Source organism: Coenobita brevimanus, chromosome 92 (genome assembly GCF_032717465.1).
Source record: "Coenobita brevimanus isolate Jiangsu-jjx chromosome 92, ASM3271746v2, whole genome shotgun sequence".
NCBI lineage: Eukaryota > Metazoa > Arthropoda > Malacostraca > Decapoda > Coenobitidae > Coenobita > Coenobita brevimanus.
The window spans coordinates 25,489,036-25,516,048 of NC_137045.1; the positions used below are offsets into that span (position 1 = coordinate 25,489,036).

Below are 27,013 nucleotides of genomic sequence, written 5' to 3' on the forward strand. Positions count from 1 at the left end.
AATAGTACAAAGAATGCATAAATGATAAATATAGTGTTCAGTCATGAAGAAAAAGAAAATGAGTGAAGAGTTTGCTAGCCTCACCCCAGGTTCACCTGGTGATATGTTGCCTGCCTGCACTCCCCTCTCACTCCTCCCCTCCTCCTCCCACAGCCATCAGAGACGTAGTACCACACATGTAACACCTCCTGCCTTTGTTTTTCATCCATTTTCATCAATCTATGCATGTTTACACTTATTCCTTGATACTTTATTTTTCCGAAAATGTGCCGCCCCACACTGTTGTATAATTGTTAAGTTGCCTGCCCATAAGAGGTTAAAGTGACCTGGAAACTAAGTAAAGAGGCAAGGATGGAAAATATTATAGTAAGAACAGATCTGAATGAAGAAGAAAGAGAAATTTTAAAATCTCTGAAGGAACAAGGAAAAAAAATGACAGGAGGACAGAGGAAGAATGTAAAACTTTTTTTTTCTGAGAGTGATGGATATGAAAGTAAGGAAGTGGTATGTGAGGAATTAGAAGTGAAGGAAACAAGGGGGATGGATATGAATATGAAAAAGAGAAAAATGAGTAAAGATAAAACAGTGCAGTAAATCCAAGTATCATGTAATGTAGATGGTTTAATATCTAAGAAGGGGGAAATTGGAGACTATATAAATGAAAATAAACCTGAAATTTTTTGCCTGGTGGAAACTAAATTGCCCTGAGATGTTGATAGAAAATTGTTTGGCTGGAACAATTATAATATCTGGAGGAAGGATAGAGAAGGTATGTTTGGGGGAGGTATAATGATAATAACCCACAATGACGTGGGAGCAAAAAACACAGAAATTGAAAATACCACGGCTGAACTTTTGGGAATTGAAATAGAGGACAATTATGGAGAAAAAATGGATGTAATGGTATTTTATATGCCCCCTAAAACTAGGGCACGGACAGAAGAAAATTACAAGCAGTTAATAAGAGAATCCATTATTAAACTAAAGATGTTAATTGAATGAAGAAATAGAATAAATAATAATGGGAGATTTTAACTAAAGAGAAGTTGACTGGGAAAGTGTGGATGCTGGGAACAATGAGAAATCATGGGGAAATAAATAAATGGAATTGGCGATGGAAAACATGTTAACCCAATTAAAGAAAATACATGAATTAGGGGTGACGACGAACCACCAAGGCTCGACTTAGTATTCAGAAAGGACCCAAATGATGTGAAGAACATAACCTACCAATGCCCCTTTGGTAAAAGAGATCATCTGGTTACGGAGATAGAAGTGGTGGGAGTAAGGGAAGGAGAAAGAGATGAAAAACACAAAGAAAATGAATACAATTATGCGAAGCAGACTTTGGTTCCCTGAGGAACTTTTCCTAAAACGTAGACTGGAGTAAAATGAATACAATCACAAATGCTGAAGAGAAATATGAGTTTCTGACAGAAGTGTATAAAACAAGAGTTAGTGAATATGTCCCAAAATTTTCTGCATCTATGGAAAGGAAGAAAGAATGGTTTAACAACAGATGTGGAATGGCACCTGAGGCAAGAAAAAGGGCATAGAATAAAGTGAGAAGAAGGTATAGTGAAAGGGCTTGGGAGGAGTACAAGCAGGTAAGAAACGAATATGTAAGTGTGCGGAGGGAAAAAGAAAGGAAAAAAAAATATTGTAACTAAATGTAAAAAGAGCCAAAACTATTATATAGGTTTGTAAATGGTAAACTAAAAGTTAAGGAGAGTATAGTACAAATGAGGGATGGAGATGAAACTTACGAAAGAGAAGAATTGTGCAAAATAATTAACAAAAAGCTGCAGTCAGTCTATGTGTTGGAGGAGGAATTTAGGGGAACCTGAAATGGAACCCATGATGACAGGAATGGCAAAAATTACAGCTGATGTGAATGAGGTGCTACAGCTGATGAGGGATTTGGATGTGAGAAAAGCAATGGGACCAGATGGTATGGCTGGATGGATCCTGAAGGAATGTGCAGACCAGTTAGTGTGGCCTGTTTATATCATCATCAAGACCTCACTGGAAAATGGACAGCTACCTAAAGACTGGAAAAGAGCAAGTATTGTGCCAATCTTCAAAGGAGGAAATTGGGAAGATCCACTCAACTACAGATCTGTATCACTTACTAGTACTGTTTGTAAAATCTGTGAGAAAATTATTAGAAAAAGATTGATAAATCATTTAGAAGAAGATGAAATGATAACACCAAGACAATTTAGTTTTAGGGAAGGAAGATCATGTGTTACTAACCTATTAAGTTTCTGCAGTAGGGTAATAGATGTCATGCAAGAGAGAAAGGGATGGGCAGATTGTTTGTATCTTGATTTCAAGAAAGCATTCAACAGGGTGCCCTATAGGAAACTGCTGTGGAAGTTAAGACCTTTGGAGGGGTGCATGGGAAACTAAGTGGATGGGAGATTATTTGATAGGAAGGCAGATGAGAACAGTGATAACAGACAAGGCTTCACAATTGAGAAACATGACTAGTGGAGTACCCCAGGACTCTGTCTTAGCCCCAATAATGTTTCTGATATATGTAAATGATTTGCCAGAGGGTTTGAATAGTTACATGAGTATGTTTGCAGATGATGCTAATATCATGAAGCATATTAAACATATGCTAGTTGTAAAAAACTGCAAGAATACTTCGACAAACTCCACAGCTGGAGCCAGACTTGGAAAATGGATTTTAATGCCAAGAAGTGTCATGTATTAGAAATGGGAATGAGTGAAAAAAGACCGCACTGGACACAGACTGTAGTGCCAGTTGAGCAGAGTAGTGCTCCCAAGGTGGATGGAAAGCTGATGACATGGAGAGCTGGAGCTCCTGTTTCATCAGCCCTCAGGACTAGTTCCTGACCATCCCCCTTTGCAGAACTTTTTCAGTGTTTCAGTAACACAGAGAGTAGGCCAGCATGCTCTCCAATACAAGTTTCTCTAACTATCAACACTAAACTAATGCACAGGACACACTACACTTCCTTTTCAAAATTAAATAAAAGAAAAATGGCACACTACAACAATGCCTCAAAGTCCCCAAGGGGGGGGATCATAAATGCCCCCACCATCCGCCCTTCTCCCGGTCACGACTTTTTGAGCTGCCTGGATCCACTGTCTGACGCATTTCTTCATTTCTGCAACATTCGTGGCCTTTCCTCTAACTTTCTGTCGGTTGAACACCACCTCTCCTCCTCTAAACCTCACCTTCTCTTCCTTACTGAGACTCAGGTGTCTGACACAACTGACTGGAAACCCTTCTCTGTATCCTCCTACTTTCTCTATACTCATTTCAAAGCCAAAGGTGGATGTTGCGTATATGTACACAACGACCTATCTTGCTCTCTTGTTCCTGAACTTGAGTCTTCTGAATTCTCTACTCTCTGGCTTTGGCTCTCCTGTCATTCTCTGACTAAATATATCTATGCTGTTTACTTATCTCCTAATTCTACTATCAAAAACTCTTCAACTATCTTACTTCTACGATGGAACACATTCTATCCATTTCTCCTCACTCTGAAATCTCCATTTTAGGAGATTTCAATGTTCACCACCACCTTTGGCTCTCTTCTCCTTTAACTGATCCATCTGGTGAACAAGCCTTCATTTTTTCTATTCTTACTGACCTAGAGCAGCTTGTACAGCACCCTACCCGTATCCCTGACCGCCTTGGAGAGAGCTCCAACATGCTTGACCTCTTCCTTACAACTAATCCTTCTGCTTACACTGTTAATCTTTTCTCTCCGTTGGGCTCCTCCGAGCATAACTTGTTACTTTAACCTGTCCTATCGCTCTGGTACGGCCTGTGGACCCTCCAAAAAAACGTCATCTGCGGCACTTTGGAGCTGCAGATTGGGAGGCCCTCAGGCAGTGCTTCTTTGATTTTCCCTGGAATGATTATTGCTTCCATGGCCGGGAGCCATCTGAGTGTGCCTTGAGCATTACGGAGGTTATTCTCTCGGGCATGGAAGATACATTCCTTTCTCACATCCTCTGACTAATTCAAGAATGTCTTGGCTTAATCACGCTTGTTCTAATGCTGTCTGCAACGAGGAGGGCCTATAAAAGGTAATGGAGCCAACCTACCCCTGAATCACATCTTTTTTTTGTTTCTCCCTGCAATCATGCTAAGTCTGTTCTTCGCTCTTATTTCATCTGTACTAAATGCTCTCAACTCTCAAACTCGATTTCTTCCCGCTCCTTCTGGCACCTTGCCAAAAACCTTTCTAACAACTTACCTCATCATACTTCCCTCCTCTTTGCTACTATGATGGCTCTGTAACTATTTCTTCTACTGATAGAGCAGATCTGTTTGCTCAGACTTTCTCCTCCAATTCCACCTTAGATGATTCTGGTACTGTCCCTCCCTCACTTCCCCCCTCTGACTTCCTCATGGCTGACATTAAAATTTCTTCAGCTGTTGTATTTTCTGCCATCACTGGCCGTAATACTAACAAAGCATATGGGCCTGATGGGGTCCCTCCTGTTGTCCTCAAGAACTGTACTTCAGTGCTTACACCCAGCCTAGGTAAACTCTTTCACCTTTGTCTTTCTACTTGTACCTTTCCTTCTTGCTGGAAGTTTGCTGTCATTCACCCGGTCCCAAACAAGGGTGACCGTTCCCAATCCTCTAACTATCGTCCAATTGCTTTAACATCCTGTGTCTCAAAAGTTTTCAAGTCAATTCTTAACAGAAAAATTTTAAAGTATCTTTCCTAATACAACCTTCTTTCTGATCGTCAGTATGGGTTCCGTCAGGGACGCTCCACTGGCAATCTTCTCACCTACCTTTCAGATTCCTGGTCATCCTCCTTTCGGGACTTTGGCGAAACCTTTGCCATTGCACTTGACATCTCAAAGGCTTTTGATCGAGTCTGGCATACATCTTTAATTTCCAAACTGCCCTCTTACGGTTTCTACCCTTCTATCTGTGTCTTCATCTATAGGTTCCTTTCTGGTCGTTCTATAGTTGCTGTTGTAGACGGCCATCGTTCCTCTCCTAGATCTATCAACAGTGGTGTTCCTCAGGGCTCTGTCCTATCACCAACTCTCTTCCATTTATTCATCAATGATCTTCTAAGCTGTACATCTAACCCTATCCATTCGTACGCTGATGATTCCACCCTTCACCTTTCCGTTCGGTTCCCGCAACGTCCATCCCAGCAGTTACTTCAACAAACAAGGGATGAGACTATGGCACACCTAATGTCTGACTTGGCTCGTATATCTGACTGACGTAAAAATAATCTTATTGTTATTAATGCATCAAAGACTCAGCTTTTACACCTATCAACTTGTCAAAATCTTCCACAGGAGTACCCACTAATGTTTAATAATATCCAGCTCAAACCTGCATCATCCTTGAACACGGTTGGGGTTTCATTCACACAGGACTTATCTTGGAAAGATCATGTTGCATCTCTTGTAAAATCTGCTTCCAAGAGATTGGGTGTGCTAAGCCGACTCCATGCCTCCTTTACTCCTGCACAGTTGTTGACTTTATACACGGGTTTTATTCACCTCTGTTTAAAGTACAACTCTCATGTGTGGGCAGGCTCCCCACATACAGCTCTTCTCAATAGGGTGGAATCAAAGGCAATTCGTCTCATCAACTCTCCTCCTCTTATTGGTTTCCTTCAACCTTTGTCCCTTCGCTGCACTGTTGTCTCTTTATTTCTTTTCTATCATTACTTCAATGGTCACTGCTCCTCTGAACTGCCTGCTTGCATCCCTCCACCTCTACGACGGGCGCATAGCACCCGTCTAGCAACAAACTCTCATCCATTAGTTGTTCAATTCTCTAATGCAAGAATTAAACATTACTCTCAGTCCTTCATTTATGCAACAGGTCAACTCTGGAACTGTCTCCCTGTGTCAGTATTTCCTATTTCCTATGATCTCCAGTCTTTCAAACGCAGTGTGTCCTGGCATCTTAAGATGAATGGATCTTGAATTTGGCTCTCTTTTGTATTATTTTTGTTTCTTTCCTGGAAGGAACATTCATGCAGGCTAAGCCTTTGGTTCCTACTTCCTTGCATAAAATAAAAATAAAATAAAATAAAATGGGCAATGAGATAATTAATAAACGAAGGACGATACAGGCTTGGGAGTGATTATTCAGGATGAATTGTCACCAGAAAAGCATACAAACAAAATCACTGGAGGAACTTATGGATTACTGACCAACATGAGAGTGGCTTTTAATTATATGGATGAGGAAATGCTGAGGGAGTTGATAGTGACCATGGTAAGACCAAGACTAGAGTATGTGGCTATGGTATGGTCACCTCATTTGAAGAAGCATATTGATAAACTAGAGATGGTGCAATGGATAGCAACAAGGATGATACCATGCTTAAGGGAACTCACCTGCGAGGAGAGATTGGAAAAACTGAAGTTACCAACACTGCGCAAGAGAAGGGAAAGAGGTGAAGAGCACGTTATTTAGAAATGTAAGAGAATTGGAAAAGGGTGGATAGAGAGGATCTTTTTGTGTTGGATGATGGAAGAACAAGAGGTCATGACTTCAAGCTGAGGAAAAGTAGATGTCTTAATAATATTAAAAGGTTCAGTTTCCCAAACAGAACCATAAGTATTTGGAATGACTTAGACAAAGAGGTGGGGCAGGCAAAAAACATTCATGTGTTTAAAACTAGACTAGATAAATGTAGATATGGAGACAGGACAACACGAGCTTAGCTCAATTCCTGTATACTACAAACTGGCAAATAGGAAAAATACACACACACACACACACACACACACACACACACACACACACACACACACACACACACACACACACACACCGCTCGTTGGTGCAGTGGTAACGCTCTCGCTTGCCATCTGGTAGACGGGAGTTCGCGCCTCGCTCAGGTTGCGAAAAGTTTCACTGACGAAATGGGTGGTTACTGTCCCCCTTGAGCAAGGGGACGGGTGTGTGCGTGTGTGAAGGTCACAGCCTTGCCCTTAGATCGGACTATATGAGCTCTCAGCTCCCTTCCGGGAGGGTAAAAGCTGACGATCACGACCATCAAGTGATCCTGACCGACCCGGTGAATTACATCTTAAAAAATAAGCCTCATCTTATTTTTCCAACAGAAACAAAATTAACCCCAAGGATATCAAATGACTCCTTAAATTTGGATAAGTACAATATTTGGCGAAGAGACATATTTGAAAAAAGGAGTTATGACTGTAACAGAGAGAAGACTCCAAGTAAAGCAGATAAAAATAGACATACCCTCACAAGCTGAATTAACTGCAGTAGAGATTAGTATATCAGAAGTGATGATAATTTTGGAAAATTTACATATGCCTCTCAAGACAAACACATGGGACAGAGATGAATATGAAGAGCTGGCAGAAAAGACAATTCAAAGTTTAAGAACCCTACTGTACAGAATGGAAGAAAAATCTAAAAGAATTATACTAACAGGAGATTTTAATACAAATATAAACAGGAATACATGCAAGAAGCTGTGAAAGTTGTTAGGATGAAAAGCTCCTGGATCTTATACAGGAGTTTTCTCTAACACAACATGTAAAGGAGAACACAGAAAAAGAGGACCGGAAACCCCTCATTATTAGATCTGATATTTACTAGGCAAGAAAATGAAACTGACAATACAATCTATCATCCTCCATGCAGTATTTGATTACAATTTCAGGATAGCATATAATACAGTTATATATAATGAAAATTACAAAGAGGCTAAACTACAAAAAGGGTATCATGACTAAAGAAGTACTTTAGGGACATAGGTTGAGAAAAGGAGCTATGAGGACAAGATATAAATGTTTTATGTAAAAAATTCTGTGAATTTTACGAAAAAGAAGTCCAGAATTATGTCCCACAGCACAAAGAAATGGAAATAAGGAGAAAGAATTGGTTTAAGACTGATGGTAAAAATGCAAAAGAGAAAAGGGATTTGTTGTGGATCAGATAGAGACAACGTAAAAGTGAGAGAGAATATAACAACTAAAAACAGGCATGAGATGATTATACAAGGATAACAAGAGAAGCTAAAAAGCAGTTTGAGAAAGACATTACAAATAAAAGTACTGATCAGCCTAAGTTGTTTTACAGCTACACATGAAGAAAAACAAAAATCAAAGATAAAATAGTCCATCATGGGAGAGGGGAAAATCAATATCAAGGAAGAAGATAACTGTGAAGCATTAAACAAATATTTCCAATCACATTTTACTAAAGAAAGTAGGTTTGTGAGAGATGTAAATGAACAAACATGCCCACACATATCAACATACATGCATTTATCGAAACAAGAGGTCCAGGAAGAGATGAGGAAATTATACAAAGATAAAGATAATGACCCTGATGAGATTTCATGTTGGGTATTACGGTTATGTGTGAAACGGCTAAGCAGTCCATTACATTAAATATTCAGAGAATCCCTAAGACAAGGTAAACTACCTCATATTTGGAAGAAAGCAAACACTATGCCCCTTTCCAAGAAAGGAAATAGACAAAATCCACTCAACTACCGACCAGTATCACTGACCAGCGTCGTAAGCAGGATTTTAGAAAAACTACCATGAAGAATTTGGGTAAATCATCTTCCTATTTCTCCCATCTTTCCTGTCACTTCTTATTACTTTTCTTTCCTTCACAGGTGGCTTTACATTGAGTGACAAGCCAAATGGTTTCCTGTAAGCCAAGAGACCATTTACAACGCTGGGTGGTTACCATATAACCAACCCATACGTGCTCCCTACGTCTCAACAAGTGGGTTAGTGGAGGGTTAGTGCCCCTCCCCGTAAAACAGGTAACTCAAAGTCAAGTGGTCACCCCTTACGGGATTATGGCGTCTGGCAATAGATAGATAGATAGATCTGGAAAAGCACAATAACAGAAAGACAACTTGGTTTTAGAATGGAAAAATTATGTGTTACTAACCTATTAAGCTACTATGATAGAGTTGCAGAAATACTACAGAAAAGAGATGACTGGGTAGATGGCATACATTTGGATTTCAAGGCATTTGACAGAGTACCACACAAAAGACTTTTATGGAAACTGTACCATCAAAGAAGAATCCATGTTAATCTGCATGATTGGATGCAAGATTTTCTCAGTAAAAAGGAAATGAGAACAGTCTATCTATCTATCTACTGCCAGATGCTTTAATCCTGTTACGGGTGGCCACAAACAAATTGCCTCCATGTCGCCCTGTCCCCCACCAATTCATTGCCCTGATCCCAGCTCACACCCTGCTCTCTCATCTATCTCTCCACTCCATTCCTCCATCTCATCCTTGGCCTCCCCCTCCCTCCCCCCTCCACCTCACTCACATACACTACTGTACAGTGAACTCTCACATTTGGCGAGCAATAGGGGGGGGGGGGAAATCACCAAACTGGAATTCGCCAAATCTGAACTGAACAACTAATGGGAAAAAGATAAATTGGTTCTGGGAATGCGTGACTGGACTGATTTTCCACCTATATTATAACACTACTGGGTGTAAATCACGGAATAAACACACATAACTTGATTAAATTTATTTTAGCTAAGAAACAATACAAAACAAAAAAAATAATAAAATAAAATAATGGGCTTCATGTACACATGGTGTATGGTGCGTGGATGCCTTAGTTGACGTGACTGTTTACATACAGGGCATTGAGGATTCGTGTGGATCTTTTTCGATATTGGAAAATAGAAAACTGATGAAAAAATTTTTTATTACATTTCATCACAGGAGAGTCGGCAGAATAATAAACTAAATTTTAGTAATATTTTCCTTATGTATTATGGTTGTTATTGCTTTTAAACCAGATAATTTCATATTGTAAATTTTGCTGTGTGTTTCATAATTGCGTAATTTGTCACAAGATTTCACTTAACCTTAGCTGGGAATATGACTTAAGTCCTTTGTGAAATATTCTTCAGCTCTTTTCTCAGCTAAGTGAAGACAAGCTAAGTACTGATTTAAGAAACATTCTGAGAAGCATTGTTAATATGGACCCTGAAGCCTCATTCCCTGTAGCTTCTGTTGTCCCTTCATCTGAGCCAAATCCTTCAAAATCAAAGTCATCTGGAATGCTTGGGATGTCTATGTTGTCATCAACTGGACCTGGATCATTGGAGAGGGAAGCTTCAGCTGGTGCAGTATCTTCATTCTGTCGTCGGCCCAGGTAACAAGTGATGAGCGCTTCTTGTTGTTCATGTATTTTCTTATTGTATTCCTTCATGAAGAAACATAATATTTCATTCATTTTCTTTACCAGCTGAACATAAGCACTCTCACTGGTTACAACAGTCTGTTATTTCTTCTTGGAGACGGAAACATTCACTCAATATTGAGATTTTTGTCGTTGTCAGTTGCTTGGGAGTCTGCGTGGGCTTATCTTCTCGTTCGTTGTCGAGAAGATGAGACTTGAATTTCGCAATACAAACTAAATTTTGTTAAAAAATTGTTGAAATTAATTGGCATAAAATTATAGAATACAGTTACAGTATATTTTTATTATAAACAAGTTGCCAAATGTGAGATTTCTGTCACCAAATTAGAGTGTCTTGTACAATCCCATCCCATCATCAAAAGTGAATTCACCAAATAAAAACTCGCCAAATGTGAGAGTTCACTGTATCCTCATCAGTCTCTCACTCTCCATCCTCTCAACATGGCCAAACCACCTCAATATGTTTCTCCTAATGCTTCCTGTCACATCCACATCCACACCACATAGCTCCTTCACTTCCTCATTTGTCAGTCTGTCCCTCCATGTGACTCCAAATGCTCCTCTCAAATAATTCACTTCCACTGCTCTCACACATACACTAATTATAAGAAAGCCAACTGGGAGGCCTATGTAATTGAAACAGAACAACATCTCAAAACACTAAACAGTACACCCATCACAAACATCAACACCGCTGTGCACACTTTCAATACAATTATACAAAACACAGACAAAAGACACCTCCCTAGAGGCAACAGAAAGAGAAACAACCCCAACTTCACACCAGAAATTCAAGGCCTCATCATACAACGGGACACACTGCGACACTCCCCAACACCTCATACACAAGACACCGTACAACAAATACAAGAACTCAACACTCAAATAAACAATAAAATATCGGAACAGCAAACACTAAACTGGAAAAATTACCTCCAAACATTTGACCACAAAACAAACATCAACAAACTCTACAGAACACTAAACAGCATCACACTTTCCAACAGCAACACCACACAATCACACGCTGCCATCACAACAACAGACACCATACCCTCAAACAAACAACAAGCAAACACTCTCATCAATCACTTTTCACAAGTCAGCCATCTAAACCCCCATCCCGAAGACCGACGTATCACTCGACGTAAGAGACAGCTCCCCACAGACCCAGACTACGCACCTTTCACTTACAACCAGACGATGCACATCATTAACAGCCTCATGCACTCATCTGCCTGTGGACCAGACAACATAAGCAACATTCATCTTATACACCTAGGACCACAAGGCATACAAGCACTCACCAACATATCAAACTACAGCTACTCACACAACATAATACCCAACATCTGGAAACATGGCAATATCATCACTATCCCTAAACCCAACAAAGACCCCATGTTACCCTCCTCACATCGCCCCATCACACTCCTCTGCACCCCCTCTAAAGTCACTGAACGACTGGTACTACAACTAGTCACACCTCATATTCCCCTAGCCCAGTCACAACATGGCTTTAGGCCACTACACTCCACAAACACCCTTCTTACAGACCTTACAAAGAGAGTTTTCAATGGCATGAATTCAGCCAGGCCACCAAACAGAACAATCCTAATCACACTAGACATTAGCAAAGCTTTTGATGCCATCCCCAGCCACAACCTCACAAACAAAATACTCAACACAAACATGCACAATTACACAAAAAGATGGCTGGCAAACTACTTAGCAGGCAGATGTGCACACGTAACATTTGCCAGTCGGTCTTCTAACGTTAGAAACTTCACGAATGGCGTCCCCCAAGGATCTTTTTTGTCCCCTACACTCTTTAACCTATACATGCACGACGTACCAACATCCCACATACCACAGATACACATAGCTTCCTATGCAGATGATATAACACTTACATGTACGCACCAAAATGCAAACACAGCTGCACACATCATTCAACCTTACGTCAACACACTACACGAATGGTTCACCACAAACAGGCTCAAAATAGCCCCAGCCAAATCTACAGTGACTCTTCTCACAAACTGGACAGCAGAACACAGTCACATCCCACACCAAACCATAAACAACACTCCCCTACCACACACACACACACACACACACACACACACAAAATCCTTGGTGTAACATACATCAATGTCATTTAAACAACACATCACAAACATTAAAAATAAAATAACACCAAGACTCAATGCCTTGAGGTCACTTGCCCATACAACATTCGGACACAACAAAGAAACCACCACCACAGTATACAAACAATACATACGTTCAGTGATGAATTATGCAAGCCCTGCCTAGGCTTCTAACCTCACCAAAACACACTACAACACTCTACAGACCATACAGAACAAGGCCCTAAAAATAATCACAGGCTGCACAGCTACTACATCCACAGACCACCTACATCAAGAAACCAAAGTCCTCAAAGTCAAGGATCACCTAGACATGAAACTTGAGAGGCACCCAATTTCTTGCTGCAGCCTCCACAAACCCACAACATCCACTACAGTACATGGCAGCACATCCACCCACACCAAGGAACATCAGAACAATACCCAGCACACAATACCATTCACAAATACTGTCATCTCTCCCCCCTCACCCACCTCAGACCAGCTTCCAGAAGCATATCCACACTCAGATCACTTGCCGCTCCATTCAGTCACTTAAAGACATCACACAGCCGCATGCACGGCCCCCTGACATCCACCCTTCTGAATCCTATCTTCCTCGTGAGGACAGGGTCCAACTGGCCAGGCTGAGATGTGGGCACCTTCCAGCCCTCTTAAGCTACCAGAAGAGGCTGGATGAATCCGTCGCTGATGCTTGTCCAGGATGCAACACAGCACCCCATACTATTAAGCACATTATGGAAGACTGCATTGCACACAATCACCTACGCCAACGACACAACACACTCTTTGAGAGCTCTGTGGGAAAGCCCGGTCTCGGCCATGGCCTTCCTAAGGGACTCGAGGCTGTTTGGCCAGACCACCTAGGGAACAACTACTACTACTACTACTACTACTGCTCTCACACTCCTGACTTTTGTCAGTGAACATATGATGAACAGATGTCAGAAGTCAGCCAGGCCTTCTTGTTGGACTTCCAAATCACACCAAGATTTTCTTTCACATACCCCACCAGAGCCCTGGGGTCCTCGGAGTGGTAGACAAGGAGCAGCTTCAACTTGAGGTCGACCTTGGCGTTGTCCCCCAGCAGCAGCGTACGCTGGTCCTTCAAAGTCTTGAACCCTGGCGTAGACTTTTCCTCTGTTGCAAGGAATGTCTCTGAGGTCCAAAAGAACCCAGTCTTGTCAAAATTCAAGATCTGCTTTGCACTGTAGCCACTCTCCGTGATAATAAGTTTCAACTCGTCACGAAATGCTACCGCTGCCACCGTATCCGCACTCGCCACCTCACCGTACATCTTCACGTAGTGGAGCTTAGCTCGCCTCTTGAAGTGGTCAAATCACCTATGGCTGGCCTTAAATGTCTCACTAGCATCAAGATCCCGCCTCACCTTGATTTCGTCCCATAGTTAGAGAGCCTTGGTGCAAATAATTGCCTGACTCATGGGTGCCTTCCTCCTGTTCTGGTCCTTCATCCACATGCAAAGCATCCACTCCGGCTCCTCCACTGTAGGCTCTCTCTGGCAGATGATACGGGAAGCAGATAAGGTTGCAACCTCCCCAGCGGCAGCCTTAATGGCCTCCCCCTTCTTGATGATAGTGGAGACAGTCAACTGGGCCAGGTGGAGAGCCGAGGCAATAGCACAAGCACCCTTGCCTTTTTCGTGGCGCTCAAGAATATCTAGTTTCACTTCTAGAGACACATACTTACGCACACGCTTCACGGGAACATCACCAACACCAACACTAGCAGGTCGCTTACCATCCCAAATAGGGCTTCCACTAGCATTACCAGTAGCCCCACCATGTGCACCACTCTTACCAGACATGATCACACTTATTTAGGAAAATATCACACAAAATTGCACTCCACACACGATTATCATCACCGCTCTACTCACGGCACTGCTCGTACACAGTTACGATGCACTACGCTTGCGGCTTGTGTAACATTGGTGATGCAACGTGATGTCTGGTGGGTGAGTGTAAGAAAGTTCCTTACCGAGATGGCCGGTACAAGAAGAACAATATGGGTGAGCGCAGGGTAAGCGATGGCTGTGGGGGCTGCGCGGGCATTTCTGTGGAACCTGGAAGGTGGGCGGGCTTAGCTGGTTGCGGGAACGCACGATTCAAAATTTCGGCCTATCGCCTGTGGATGCAATGTCGGAGGGCCTATCGATAATGCAGGGTGAGGCCATCGTCTAGTGGGGTATGGTGGTATTTGTATTCCCACTGCTAAGCCGGGGTATCATATCTAGGAGTATCATATGTCAGGGTTTACCTGTACTGTATAACCTGTGTTATCTTCATCTGCCTGATGGACTGGACACCTGAAGTCCAACAAAATCCTTATGCATGAACATGCAATCAGAAAGGAATGGAATGAATTATGTAAGGTATAACAAGGAATGATAACAACAGCTTATGGGATAAACAAACAGACAGGGACTGAGGATAAAGTCATATTAAAAAATCAAAAGTGCATATTGGCACGACACATATGTCATACATGAGGTATCAGATAGAAAGTTAGGGTATAAAAATGGCAACCCAGATATGGAGTGAGAGGAAGAAGCACACATATGACAGAGATAAATTATCACATTTGATAATACTGGATGGAACATGATAACAGCAAGACAGTAGAAGCTTCTCACCTGCAGTGGACTGTCTCAGGTTTACAACAAAAGTGGCAACAGTAACAACAACAATAATAATGGTGGTGGTGATGAATCAATTTAACCCATTCATATACAAGGGTTTGGTAAAAAATCCAACTGCTAGCACTTTTATGATGCAGGTTGCGTCCAAGAAAAATCCAATCACTCACACTTTTTCGAAGCAGGTTGCATCCAACCATGAAGGTTGTATTATTTTTTCGTCACAATTTTCGGCTGCGTCATTCAACTTTCTCCCCTGCCTTTATTTATAACTGTATTGTTATTAAATTTCTACATGTTATAAATGAATAAATGAACTTCCTAATGAATGAAAAAATAAGTAAATAAAATAAATTACCATGTTTTATAGTTCATTCAATCATTCAATGCTGGTTTCTCATAGAAAAATACCGGTAAACATTTCGTTAATGTTTGCTGAAAGTTGTAGAGCATTCAACAAGCACTGATGAAATGTTTATATATCACTAAAAAAATTGACAGTGAATAAATGAGTGAGCGAAAAAATACGCTAAGTTCTTTTTTCTTCTTTCATTAGGAATATCATTTATTCATTTATAACATGCAATAATTTCATAACAATACAGTTACAAAGAAGGACAGGGGGAACGAAATGTTTGGAAACATCTTATGATGCTGAGTCAGTTGCTACTAGATCTGCTGGGTGTGATCAAGGACCATGAAATATTTCTGTTCCCTAAGCCACAAAAATCTTTCTAATAGAGCTAGAAGTGTCATTTTTTTACAAAAATCATCACAAATCAATGCTCTATCACTTTCAACAAGCATTGATGAAATGTTTATATATCTGTTAAAAATCAGCATTGAATAAACAAGTGAACAATAAAACATGGTAATTCATTTTTTTTTTGTTCATTAGGGAAATCATTTATTCATTCATAAAGAGTCTGACAGTGTTAAAAGGCAGCTACAAGTGAAACAGGGAGGGGGTCCAGACACCTGAAACCCTCCCTTTGGTTTAAGCTCGTCCGACGGCTGAGCTTAAGAGGTGGACCCTTGAACAGAGGAGCTTGATGATGTGTTAATGATTTTCCAGGCAATTTTACTTGCTATGCTGTTGATAATTCTTCCACTTCTATACTTTTTCTTTTCATATTTCTGGATCCTACCATACCCCATCTTTAGGTAGAAAAAAAAGATGATGATGATGATGAATAGCCACTGGACAAAAACTGACACCAACCCTCTGCTGGGCAGAAATGTGTATTCAAGCCTTGTAACAGGGTGAGAGCCTCAGACTGGACTCAGTATACCTATGGGTAAGTATCCTGCTGAAAAATGAAATGACAGCACAGCTAGATACTAGGATTACAGCTAAACCACACCTTATGATAGTATACCTAGAGGGCAAAGTGAAAGAAAAATACAGTAAAATAAACTGTGTAACTGAGTCTGAGTATCCAACCTAAATGAAATGATAGCATGGCTACATACTAACCTTACAGCTGAACATCACTCTCATGGTAACATCTCTAGAGGGCAAAGTAGTAACCAACTACAGTAAGACCTCACTATAACAGACTAATTGGGGCCCAAGCCATTCCGAAAAATGCAAAATTCTGATAAAAGCAACATCTGGCCTTCCCCCTGGTAACCCAAACTTTTTCCGATATATCAGACATTAGTCTGGATCTCATGAACAGTATTTAAACTGTTTTAACTACCACTGCAGTACTGTACTGTGTTATAACTTCACTACATTAATCAAATGGTATACTGTAGTATATATAATGATACTGTACTGTACAGTGATAAACATGTCTTTTATATACCTTCTTGTAGTGAACATACCTGAAGTGGTCAGGCAGTCTGGACTGCTTCTGGCTTTATCAGACTTTTTCCGATATATAGGAATTTAGTCCGGTAGCTACTCCGAGTCTGATAAAAGCGAATTCTGATCTACTGAAGTCTGTTATATCAAGGTTTTACTGTACTAAAATACAGAACAACAAAAAATATGGTACGTTACTTTTCCTCCTCCGACAAATGTGGTCTGTCTTGTGCTTGTCGTTCTCTGGCCTCCAAATCTGCACGTAGTTTTTGAGTCTTGGCATCAGCTTCCCGTGCTCTAAGAGCTGCTGCTTTTCGACCTTTCAGCACCTTATCATAGGCTCGTCGTGTTCCTAGAGAGAGAAAGAGAGAGTTATAAGGGGTACAAGGATAAAAAGTACCTCAAAAAGTGAGGTACCGTGCATGAAGTTGCTAGGTGATTGACACTGAAAATATACCTAAGGTTGCCTAAATTAACTACTGGTTTCATTTACTACTGATTGGACTATGAAGAAAAATAAAAAGTAATTCTGCATTTGTTCATCTGATTGTTATACTGCCTGACAGTTTTGTTGGCATGAAATAGGTACAGGGTTAACAAATGCACATGATGATCTGAGAGAAGCTTTGTGGACTCATCACCATGTTCAATTTTATGTTTTCCACATAGCCTAACATGGGTAAGATGGGTTCACCCAATAACACTCTTCCACTGTGCTCTTTGCCAGGTCTCTAATAAAACCTCCAGATCTAAGGTCAGCATGTATCACCTCATCTCATGTCTACCTCAGTCTACTTCTCCGCTGATGAGCCAGTACCTATGTGCATCCCCCCACCCAACTTCCCAGGTACATCATTTCAGCATGTCAAAACCACCTCACTGGTCTCCCTTCTACTTCCTTCCATATGCTTTCCACTTCTAACTGTCTTCTCCATTCTGGGAAAATCATGTCATCCAGCTTTAGTTCACATATCCAACAGATCACCTTCATGTTATACTCCAATTGCACTATGTCCTCTTTTAAACCTCATTTTTCAGTGTCATACACTATGACACTCCTAACACAAAGTAACAAACACTTCCCTATTGTGGAATATGAGACTACTCGCAACATCAAGATGGAAAACAATCATCTAAACTATTTCTGATTACCTTGCACCATTGCAATGGCACTTTGTTCGGCACCACCCCCTGCACTACCAACACCACCAAGGCAGCAGAATTTGTCCACAAACTCCAATGGCTCATCTCCTACTACCTAGGAACTTACTGGTCTACCATCAAGTGATCTGGCTGTACCCTTACATCTGCTAAAGTACTTCTGAAATCCACTGGCCACCTTGAGCTACTAAGCACTTCAATACATTGTTTGTGAACTGTGTTTGCAACTGAGTTTCATTTTTGTAGGCTCCAACATGCTTGCATGCATCGGCCTTGGTCACCTAATGGCGGCTCTCCATGCTGCTCGAACTTTGGCAGCCTCCCTGTTCAGTCCCTTAGCCCTGAGGTCACACTTAATGACCTCGTCCCACGTCTTTCTCAGTCTACTCCTCACAACCCCACCCCCATATATTAACTTCTCACCCTCTGCACCCAATTATCATCCCCCATCCTCTCCACATGCCCAAACCATGTCAATCTACCTCTCCTCATCACAACACCAATAAAATCCAGTCCCATCATACCTCTCAACTCTTCCATCGTGAACCCAGCCCCCTCAGGCCTTGCATGCAGGGATGCACTGCACATCCACCTAATCATTGTCATTTCTGTACTTCTGAGCCTGTGAATATCCTCTTCCTTTACTGCCCAGGTCTCACTACCATACATCACCACACTCCTAACACTTGCTGCATACAAAGACCCCTTACCACGTAGGAAGAGTCCTCTCAATGTCCAGAGAGGCAACAGTTCCCTGAACTTCTTCCAACCACTTCTCACCCTAGCCACAGAGCTAGCTCCAGCCCCACCTCCAGCACATAACATGTCTCCCAAATAACAAAATTCTTCCACATACTCAAAAGTCTCACTAGCAAGTTCAATCCTTTCACGCCCTGACAATCTCCACCTGCTCTCCCAAAACGCTGCACACATAAAATCAGCATTATCTCGCAGTCTGCGTCTAATACCGCTACATCTCTTATGCACCCATTTATCACAAACACTGCACAAGATGGAATTACGTCCCATGCCCTTGTGGCAAATTGCACATGGCCACTCTCCCTCTTCTCTGACTGTACTGCCACCAACCCTAGATATCATCACTTTTGTTTTATCTGCATTTACCATTAAGCCCTTGTGCCTCATATCATCTCTCTACTTCCTAAATCTTTCCTCCTCTTCCCTTTCATTCTCTGCAATCAACACCAAATCATCAGCGTACAACATCTCCCACGGGAGTCCATTTCTGATGTCATGTGAGAGGGCTTCAAGTACCACGATAAACAACATGGGACTCAAAACTGACCCCTAATGCATACCAACATTCATGGAAAACTCATCACTCAAATCTCCATTCACTCTCACCTGGGTGCGAGCACCTACATACATGGCCATAACCACCCTAATCAGCCACTCCTCCAACTCAAGCTTTCTCATTGCCATTTCACCACTAGTAAAGAAAAAAACTACAGCACATGACCAGTTACCCAAATCTGTGACCAATTCACTGTCACAGCTACAGATCGTGGCTTTTGTCTTCCCGATGTTTACTTGCTGATTCCATACTTTCTCTCCATTTTTGGAATTTTCAACCATCCATACTCCCTGCCATCAGCATGAAATAATTTGTGAATTACTGGTATCCTTTTCTTAAAACTTGTGATGATGCTTCCATTACCTCACCCAATTTCCCATTTTCATCCTGAGAATTCAGCTTAGGAATGATCTCCCATGTATCCCTGCCTTAACCTGAAAATCTTGTGACAACTGCTTCTAAAATTTGCATCTACTGCCATCACTATTCCTCAACCCCCTACATTTTCATTGGCCACTTCACCATTATCCTCCAAAGCTTTTTTCAAAGTTCACAAAAACACAGTATAATTTCTTATCCTTAGCCACGTTCTGTACTTCTCCAGTTATCCAACTGTATATACTATATGGGTCCCCAGCCTGTCATGAAAATGAGGTGCATCACACCAATATATAACTATTATTTTTCTTACTAATCTGTTGAGTATTCTTTTCATCACTTCCATTAAAGGATCCATCAGCTTCAGACCGAAGTTCTCCTCACAAGAAACAGGGATGGATGAATATAAGGCACCTTACACCAACATGCCTTCAGTCAGAAAAACAAGGTTCCCTGCATAGGCAGTCCTCTTCACTTGACCACAATGTAATCCCTTTCACTCCAAAAGAGATCTACCATTATAAAAAAAAAAAACTACATGCACAGGGCTGAATAGTATCAGCAACTTACATCTAAACATTCAGAACCACATGGCATCCAGGCCTTCACAAACATCAACAACTACTGTACCATTTTGCACACTGTATCATTCCCAGCATGTGGAAACATGGAATAATCATCACTATACAAAAGCTACACAGGGACCCAACATACCCTTCTTCAAACAGCCCATAACACTACTTAGCATGCCATACAAGATAACTGAATGCCTACTTCTTACCCATGCCACACCTCATGTAGACTTTGCTTCCTAAAACACCTTACAAACCAACCTCACACTACATGCACCTGTGGGCATCAAACTCCACGAGACCAGCACAACGTACACTTCTTACACCAACATCTACACAATACATCAGAGACATAGCCTGTTCACAACAACATGACTATTGTACCTCTACAGTCTTCAGACAGGAGTTGAGAGCAAACACCAGTCAAATCCAGGGCTAAGGAGTTGGAGCCAGAGTCAGATGCAATTATGGTGATGCTGGAGTTGGAGTGGGAGTCAGTTAGAAAGTCCCTCCTCCGACCACCAGTAAAGAAATTTTTAACACGATGTAGATGTAATTTGGAGCATTGCCTTTCGAATGACAGATCCTTCGGTTTTATTTCTTGCTGCTGCTGCAACTCTTTTTTTTTCTTTTCTCTCATTTTCCATACTTTAGAACTTGTTTGTTGTTCTCCTGGTCTTCGTTATGTTGATCATAAACATAGGTGATGCCATCTGTCGACAGAATGACAAGAACAGAAAGTAAACAGACACCACGATCTTCAATTTTCCCACTGAGTGAACGTGTCTGGATAATTTTTTGATACGAGAATCTAGAGGTGAGTTTCTTGAATACAAAATTCCTAGGAATGGTATGGCTATAGTAAAAAGTGACATGGAAATGTTTGTCAGTTTCTGTAAGCTGTGAAGTGGGAATTTCAAGCATGTGCAAGTCAGTGAGGGCCCATCATGGCAAATTTATTGTAGAGAAAGTCTAAGGGGTCAGAGTCGGAATTGGACACACAAGAAATTACGGGGTCGGACTCAGAGTCAGAGTTGGGTGTTTTGAGTAGCGACCCCACAGCCCTCATCAAATCCACCACCACACTCATTATCAGCAGAAAATATAGGTACAGGTACACCCTTGACAATGTACCTGTGCCACACACACCCTCTACTAAGATCCTTGAAGTGTCCTGTGACACTGGAGTCATCTTCAAGGAACACATACAAGACATCAAGAGGTGGTGCACCCCCAGACTCAACACACTTAGGGAACTTAAAGGGACAGGCACTGGACAAGAAAAAGAAATACTCTCCTACTCTACAAACAGCATATCAGATCAGTGATGTCCTATGGCACCCCACATGGGCCTCCATCCCATCTAACATTCAATACAACACCTTGCTTGCAGACTAAACAGGACAATGCTCTACACAACATCACAGGCTGCACCAAAACCATTCTCACAGCTCTATTTAGAACTAGTCTTCCCTGTTAGGGATTATCTTGATATGAGATGCACACAATTCTATGCAGCAGCCTATGCTAACACAACACCCTGTCATTTTATGACAAAGCCACACAATACAAGAACAGAAGGAACATAAAAGATGCCATACAAACATTATCATGCCCTCTTCAACAGCAACTCAACCCCAGACATTCCAAAACCAGCAATGAAGAAATACATACCATGCATATTCATTTCATGTAAAAGGCAATACATCTCAATCATAATACTATACTCTGTTACAAGCTCATCCACTACACTACATGGCAGCACATCCACACACACCAAGGAACATCAAAACAACATCCAGCACATGATAGCATACACAAATACTGTCATCTCTCCCCCCTTGCCCGCCTCAGACCAGCTTCCAGAAGCATATCCATACTCAAATCACTCGTTGCTCCATTCAGTCACTTAAAGACAACACACAGCTGCATGCACGGCCTCCTGATATCCACTCTTCTGAATCCTGTCTCCCTCGCGAGGAAAGGGTCCACCTGGCCAGGCTGAGATGTGGGCATCATCCAGCCCTCTTAAGTTACCAAAAGAGGCTGGATGACTCTATCACTGATACCTGTCCAAAATGTAACACAGCACCCCATACTATTAAGCACATTATGGAAGACTGCACTGCACACAATCACCTATGCCAACAACATAACATACACTCCTTGAGAGCTCTGTGTGAAAGCCTAGTCTCGGCCTTGGCCTTCCTTAGGGACTCGGGGCTGTTTGGCCAGACTGCCTGGGGAACAACTACTACAACTACTACTACTTCTACTACATGCTCCTTCTTCTGACATCTACTCATCAGAGGTGTTTGTAAGAGTTGATCATGATCACCTAGCTCAGCTTAGGCTCAGATCAAAACAACATCCAGCCTTCCTTAGTTGCCAGATCAGACTCAGATTGGGTGGAGTTGCAGATAACACATGCCCAGAGCCCGGGAGGGGCTTCGGAGAAAGTCAGGAGCTTACTGTTGTCAAGTAAATATTCTTTAGTGTAATATATCCTAAATGTAATAAAACTAATTATCTTTTCACTGAATAAAATACTGAATATGTCATCAGTGTTAACATTTATTTATTTATTTTTATCTTTATGGGGGAGTGGGGTGGGGTGGAGCCTTTCAGTATGACTGACAGGTCAGGGGCCCATACATTTCTTAGAATGAGGGCCCCAAGGTGTTTCTCCCGGGCCTAGCACATACCCTGCCTGCAGAATAGGCCTGCACAACATAACACACACAATGGAGCACGTGCCACACTTAGACACAGAATAAATGGTGCAGGGAAACTATGGAATGACCCCGAAGGGACAGTTACTTAACCCCTCCATGGCCATGGGTCTGGAAGTTTCTGTGCACCCCAGGCCGATGCGGGGGCCATTTTCTGAAGTTTCGAAAATTGATTTTTTTTCTTGCCACATTGAAGAGAAAGTTCAGATACACCTAACAGTGCAAATCCCAGCTTCCTAGACCCATTCTGTAGACTGCAATTGAGCGCGAAAGTTGCAGAAATATCGGCAACCGATATCCATCCCCCAGGGACACTGCCATAGTGCAACTTTGCAGGTGTTGTTATTTTTTTTTTACCCCCCAAAACAATGTGAATGATGCCAAAATGTTGCGCATATATGAGATATGATGATATTGAATGATTTCAGTACATAATATGTTCGATATGGCTGGAAAATTTTTTTTGAATATTAGTTCACCTTGTTGATATATCGGTATGTTTATGGTAGTTCCGAGTTATTTTCAATGTTATCATGCCCACGCTTGGAAAAGAGAGTGAAAGGGTTGAATTTTCAGTCCTAAATGACAACATTGCCTATCCTCCGAGGCTAGTCTCTCCCACGGGAAATGAAAGTGGAGAGTCAGATCCGATTAGCAATACGGAAGTTGAGTCGCAACTTCCATCTCTCACACCACGTGCATGGCTAGAAATAGAATCATTATGAAGTTTCAGAACTAAGAATAAGTCTAATTATTATGAATGCAGAGACAAAGCAGAAATAAATACGTTTACAGACGGGGGAAAACGTATTTTATCCATAATAACACGTTCACCTTTCTCTATCATTTTACCTCATTATTTTCACAATATATGTTGCTGTCTCATAAACTGGGTGGTTCTGTGTGTTTTGCAAGGGAGGAAGAAGATTATATTTTCTGTCTGGATCGAGATAATGCGTGTAACTATGTGTTTTTAGGCATGGCCATGAGCAAAAAAATCATACATCCACTCATCACGGCAGCAGGTGGTGAACTGACAGATGATATGTGAGTCATGAAGGGAAGGTCAGTCTCCCTCAGATGTTCGTTCACTTCCTGAAAGTTTTCACAGTTTTTATACGTTGCACTGCATCGAATGATTCAAACCATTACAACATAACTGAGCAAATAGGTAAAGATACCAAGACAAAAATGTATTTTTCACTTATCATGTCTTTTTTGTTTGTGCCTGTATTAATTCATAACCGTAAACAGGTGGTTGTGTGTGTTTTGCAAGAGAGGGCAAAGGTGATATTTTCTAACTGGGTCAAGATAATGGGTGCAGTTGTGCTTGTTTAGGCACAGCCAGGAGTGAAAAAATTGAAAATCCACTCATCACAACCGCAGGCTCAGAACTGCTTGATGGGGTGTATGGCAGTGTAGTGTAGGTCAATCTGAAGTCGTTCAAAACGTTCATTCACTTCCCCAAAATTCTTGCAGTTTGTTATAGGCCGTGCTCAAACGACGCCTGTGGCCATTTATTGGCTAAACGTCATTCAACGCCGACTGCCATGGAGGGGTTAACTGTGGTCAGTGTGTCTGCTTGTCCAGAAAGACTAAGGTTATGCAACATCAATAACAACAGCATCAGACCTCAATAGTTTCCTTAGCCTAAGGCATCCCCCTTACTCTTATAGCCACTCATGATGTGGCTGCACCTCCAGTCCAGTATATTGCTATGTGAGTTCTGTGCCCAGTTCACCAGAGGCCTTCAACACTTTGACAATTCCAGATGGGCTTTCAGCCTTCCCATTTTTTGGTTTAGCTCTTGCCTCCTTGACCCAATCCTACTCTACCCAAAAAGCTGGCCCTTGTATTGAATCAGTTGGGGTAGGAGTGTGTCTGTCCCATTTAAATTCTTTGCTAGCCAGATTTTGTGACTCTTCCATGCTTCTTTTTTTTTAACTGTCATTACACAACATCTTACCATTAGCTTTCAATTCAAATGAATTTACACATAATATGTCTGTTTTGGGAATGGCTGTGAACACTGCTATACAGTCACGACCTAGTATGCGATTGGGTTACATCAAATGAAAACCTATCACATACTGATTTAACATAAATCAATGTCAATTTGCCAACGGCCATACCACGTTGAGTACACCGCTTCCCGTCCGATCAGCGAAGTTAAGCAACGCTGGGTCTGGTTGGTACTTGGATGGGTGACCGCCTGGGAACACTAGATGCTGTTGGCATCCCTACGTGTCAAGTGGGGTTGGTGGAGGATTAGTGCCCCTCCCTGTAAAACAATTAACTCTACGCCGTTGGCCACCCCGTTTGGGATACATGGCGTCTGGCAATGAATGAATGAATGTCAATTTAACAGAGGTTCAATAGGGGATATGTTGGGGGTCAAGGGCCACATAACTGAAAATCTCAAAAACATTTCAGCCACCTAGTTGAAGTATGTCCCAGGCTGAACTGAGGTGTGACCAAGAGTCCCTCCAGTGGCTTGGGGACAGCTGGAGGGGTGGACAATCATTTCAGGTCGCCAGGAGAGGATGATGAGCAATGGGGAGAGTGAAGTGGTGAAGCCGAGGGGCAGCTTAAAGGCCTCAGTGATCTTGCTTTCTCCCTGTCCCTCCTTATGGTACTTAGCAATGTCCAATTTCACATCAAGGGAAAGGCCACACCTTGCTCTGTTAGGCTAGCCCTTTGCACCATTGGTAGCACCACACTTTCCACTAGGGGTGGCATCCTTATCGACATGATTTTCAAGTAACAAGTTTCAGGATTTCACACACAAAAAGTTACCACTGTACTTACCTCTCTCGAACTCTTTCGACGTAATCTGAGTCGAACCGCTTCCGAGTACAGAGATAGCCCGATTATCCGGGCTATATGGTGTTAAGGGGTGCCTGATTAGTCCGAAAGCACGATTAATCCGGCGGAAACACAAGTACTGTACTGTTAGACTGATTTATTTACCGGTAAATGTACACTTTAAGTACCAGAAAGACCTTTCCAGTTCAATGTATATTCCTCCAGCTTGTTTCAGTATTTTTCAGACTATATTCAGTTCGGTAAATCACGTTTTCTTACTGAAAGATTTCCTCCCTGTTAGTATCGTCACGTTCTAAAGCTGTACCTACGATTGTTTCCAGCACAATGGACGAAACTCATCGTACTCAAACGTGGACTTCGTTTCCCAACTTCCCAACTGAAGATTAGGTTAGGTTACATTAATAGGTGCAGTTAAGCTAGGTTAGGCCAGGTTTAAACACTTAGATTAGAACAGTGTCTTCTGCCATTACGTTAACGAATCAAAGAGTCGTCACACCTTAACAGATAAAAACAGAGGGGAAAGATTTAACGAGAAATGTTTATTTACCAACCCAGAAATAATCACAAAAATATAACAGACTATCAGGATGAACTGATTTGGTAAGGTGCTTTTACTGCTTACAGCAAAGCATATGTTTACCCCCTTCAAATACTCAATGTTCGTGAGTTCAGAAATTTGTGTGCTCCCGTGGCAGACCTTGAAACCATTTTTTCAAAGTTATAAAGTCAGTTTCTTTTTCTTACAGATGTGAAAAGACTCGTCTGGTACACCTGGCTTTTTCCCCTCCTCCCTAAACCCATCTTGTGATTTGTTATGATTCGTGAAAGAAAATTAGGGGGCATGTTACATTAGAATTTAAACATAAAGTTAGGGTGCATGTTACTTTAGCATTTAAACATATCGGCGAAAACATCTGGGATGAAAGGACCGCCGAGCTGTTTGGGATGGTAGAGTAGGGTCGTGTAAACATACCAGTGACCTTGGTTCCCTTCCCATAATTGTTCGCAGTTTTTATGGCTCTCCCTAACTTAACGTTACTGACACCGGTACAGTAAAGCATTGTTCAAGGCTAGCAGCCATAAGGGGTTAATGGAATACATTATTGTTTGTATCAATACTCTCTCTTTCACACATACATGAACGAACAAAAGAATGTGCAATAAATGTACACTTAACTGTAAGAAGCAGAAATAA

At 41.6% G+C, this 27,013-nt stretch overlaps 1 protein-coding gene and 1 non-coding gene across 2 annotated transcripts in view; one reads left to right on the forward strand and one right to left on the reverse strand.

The window, feature by feature from the left end:
* LOC145412203 (dnaJ homolog subfamily C member 17) overlaps positions 1 to 27,013 on the reverse strand; it is a 312,151-nt gene that overhangs the window by 234,807 nt on the left and 50,331 nt on the right. The window contains exon 3 of the mRNA XM_080282128.1: positions 17,033 to 17,186. Coding sequence (XP_080138254.1) covers positions 17,033 to 17,186 — 154 coding nt within the window. The remainder of the gene's footprint in view (positions 1 to 17,032; positions 17,187 to 27,013) is intronic.
* On the forward strand, positions 25,111 to 25,229 carry LOC145412298 (5S ribosomal RNA). The gene has a single exon (XR_013899558.1). It is a non-coding gene; the product is annotated as a 5S ribosomal RNA (ribosomal RNA).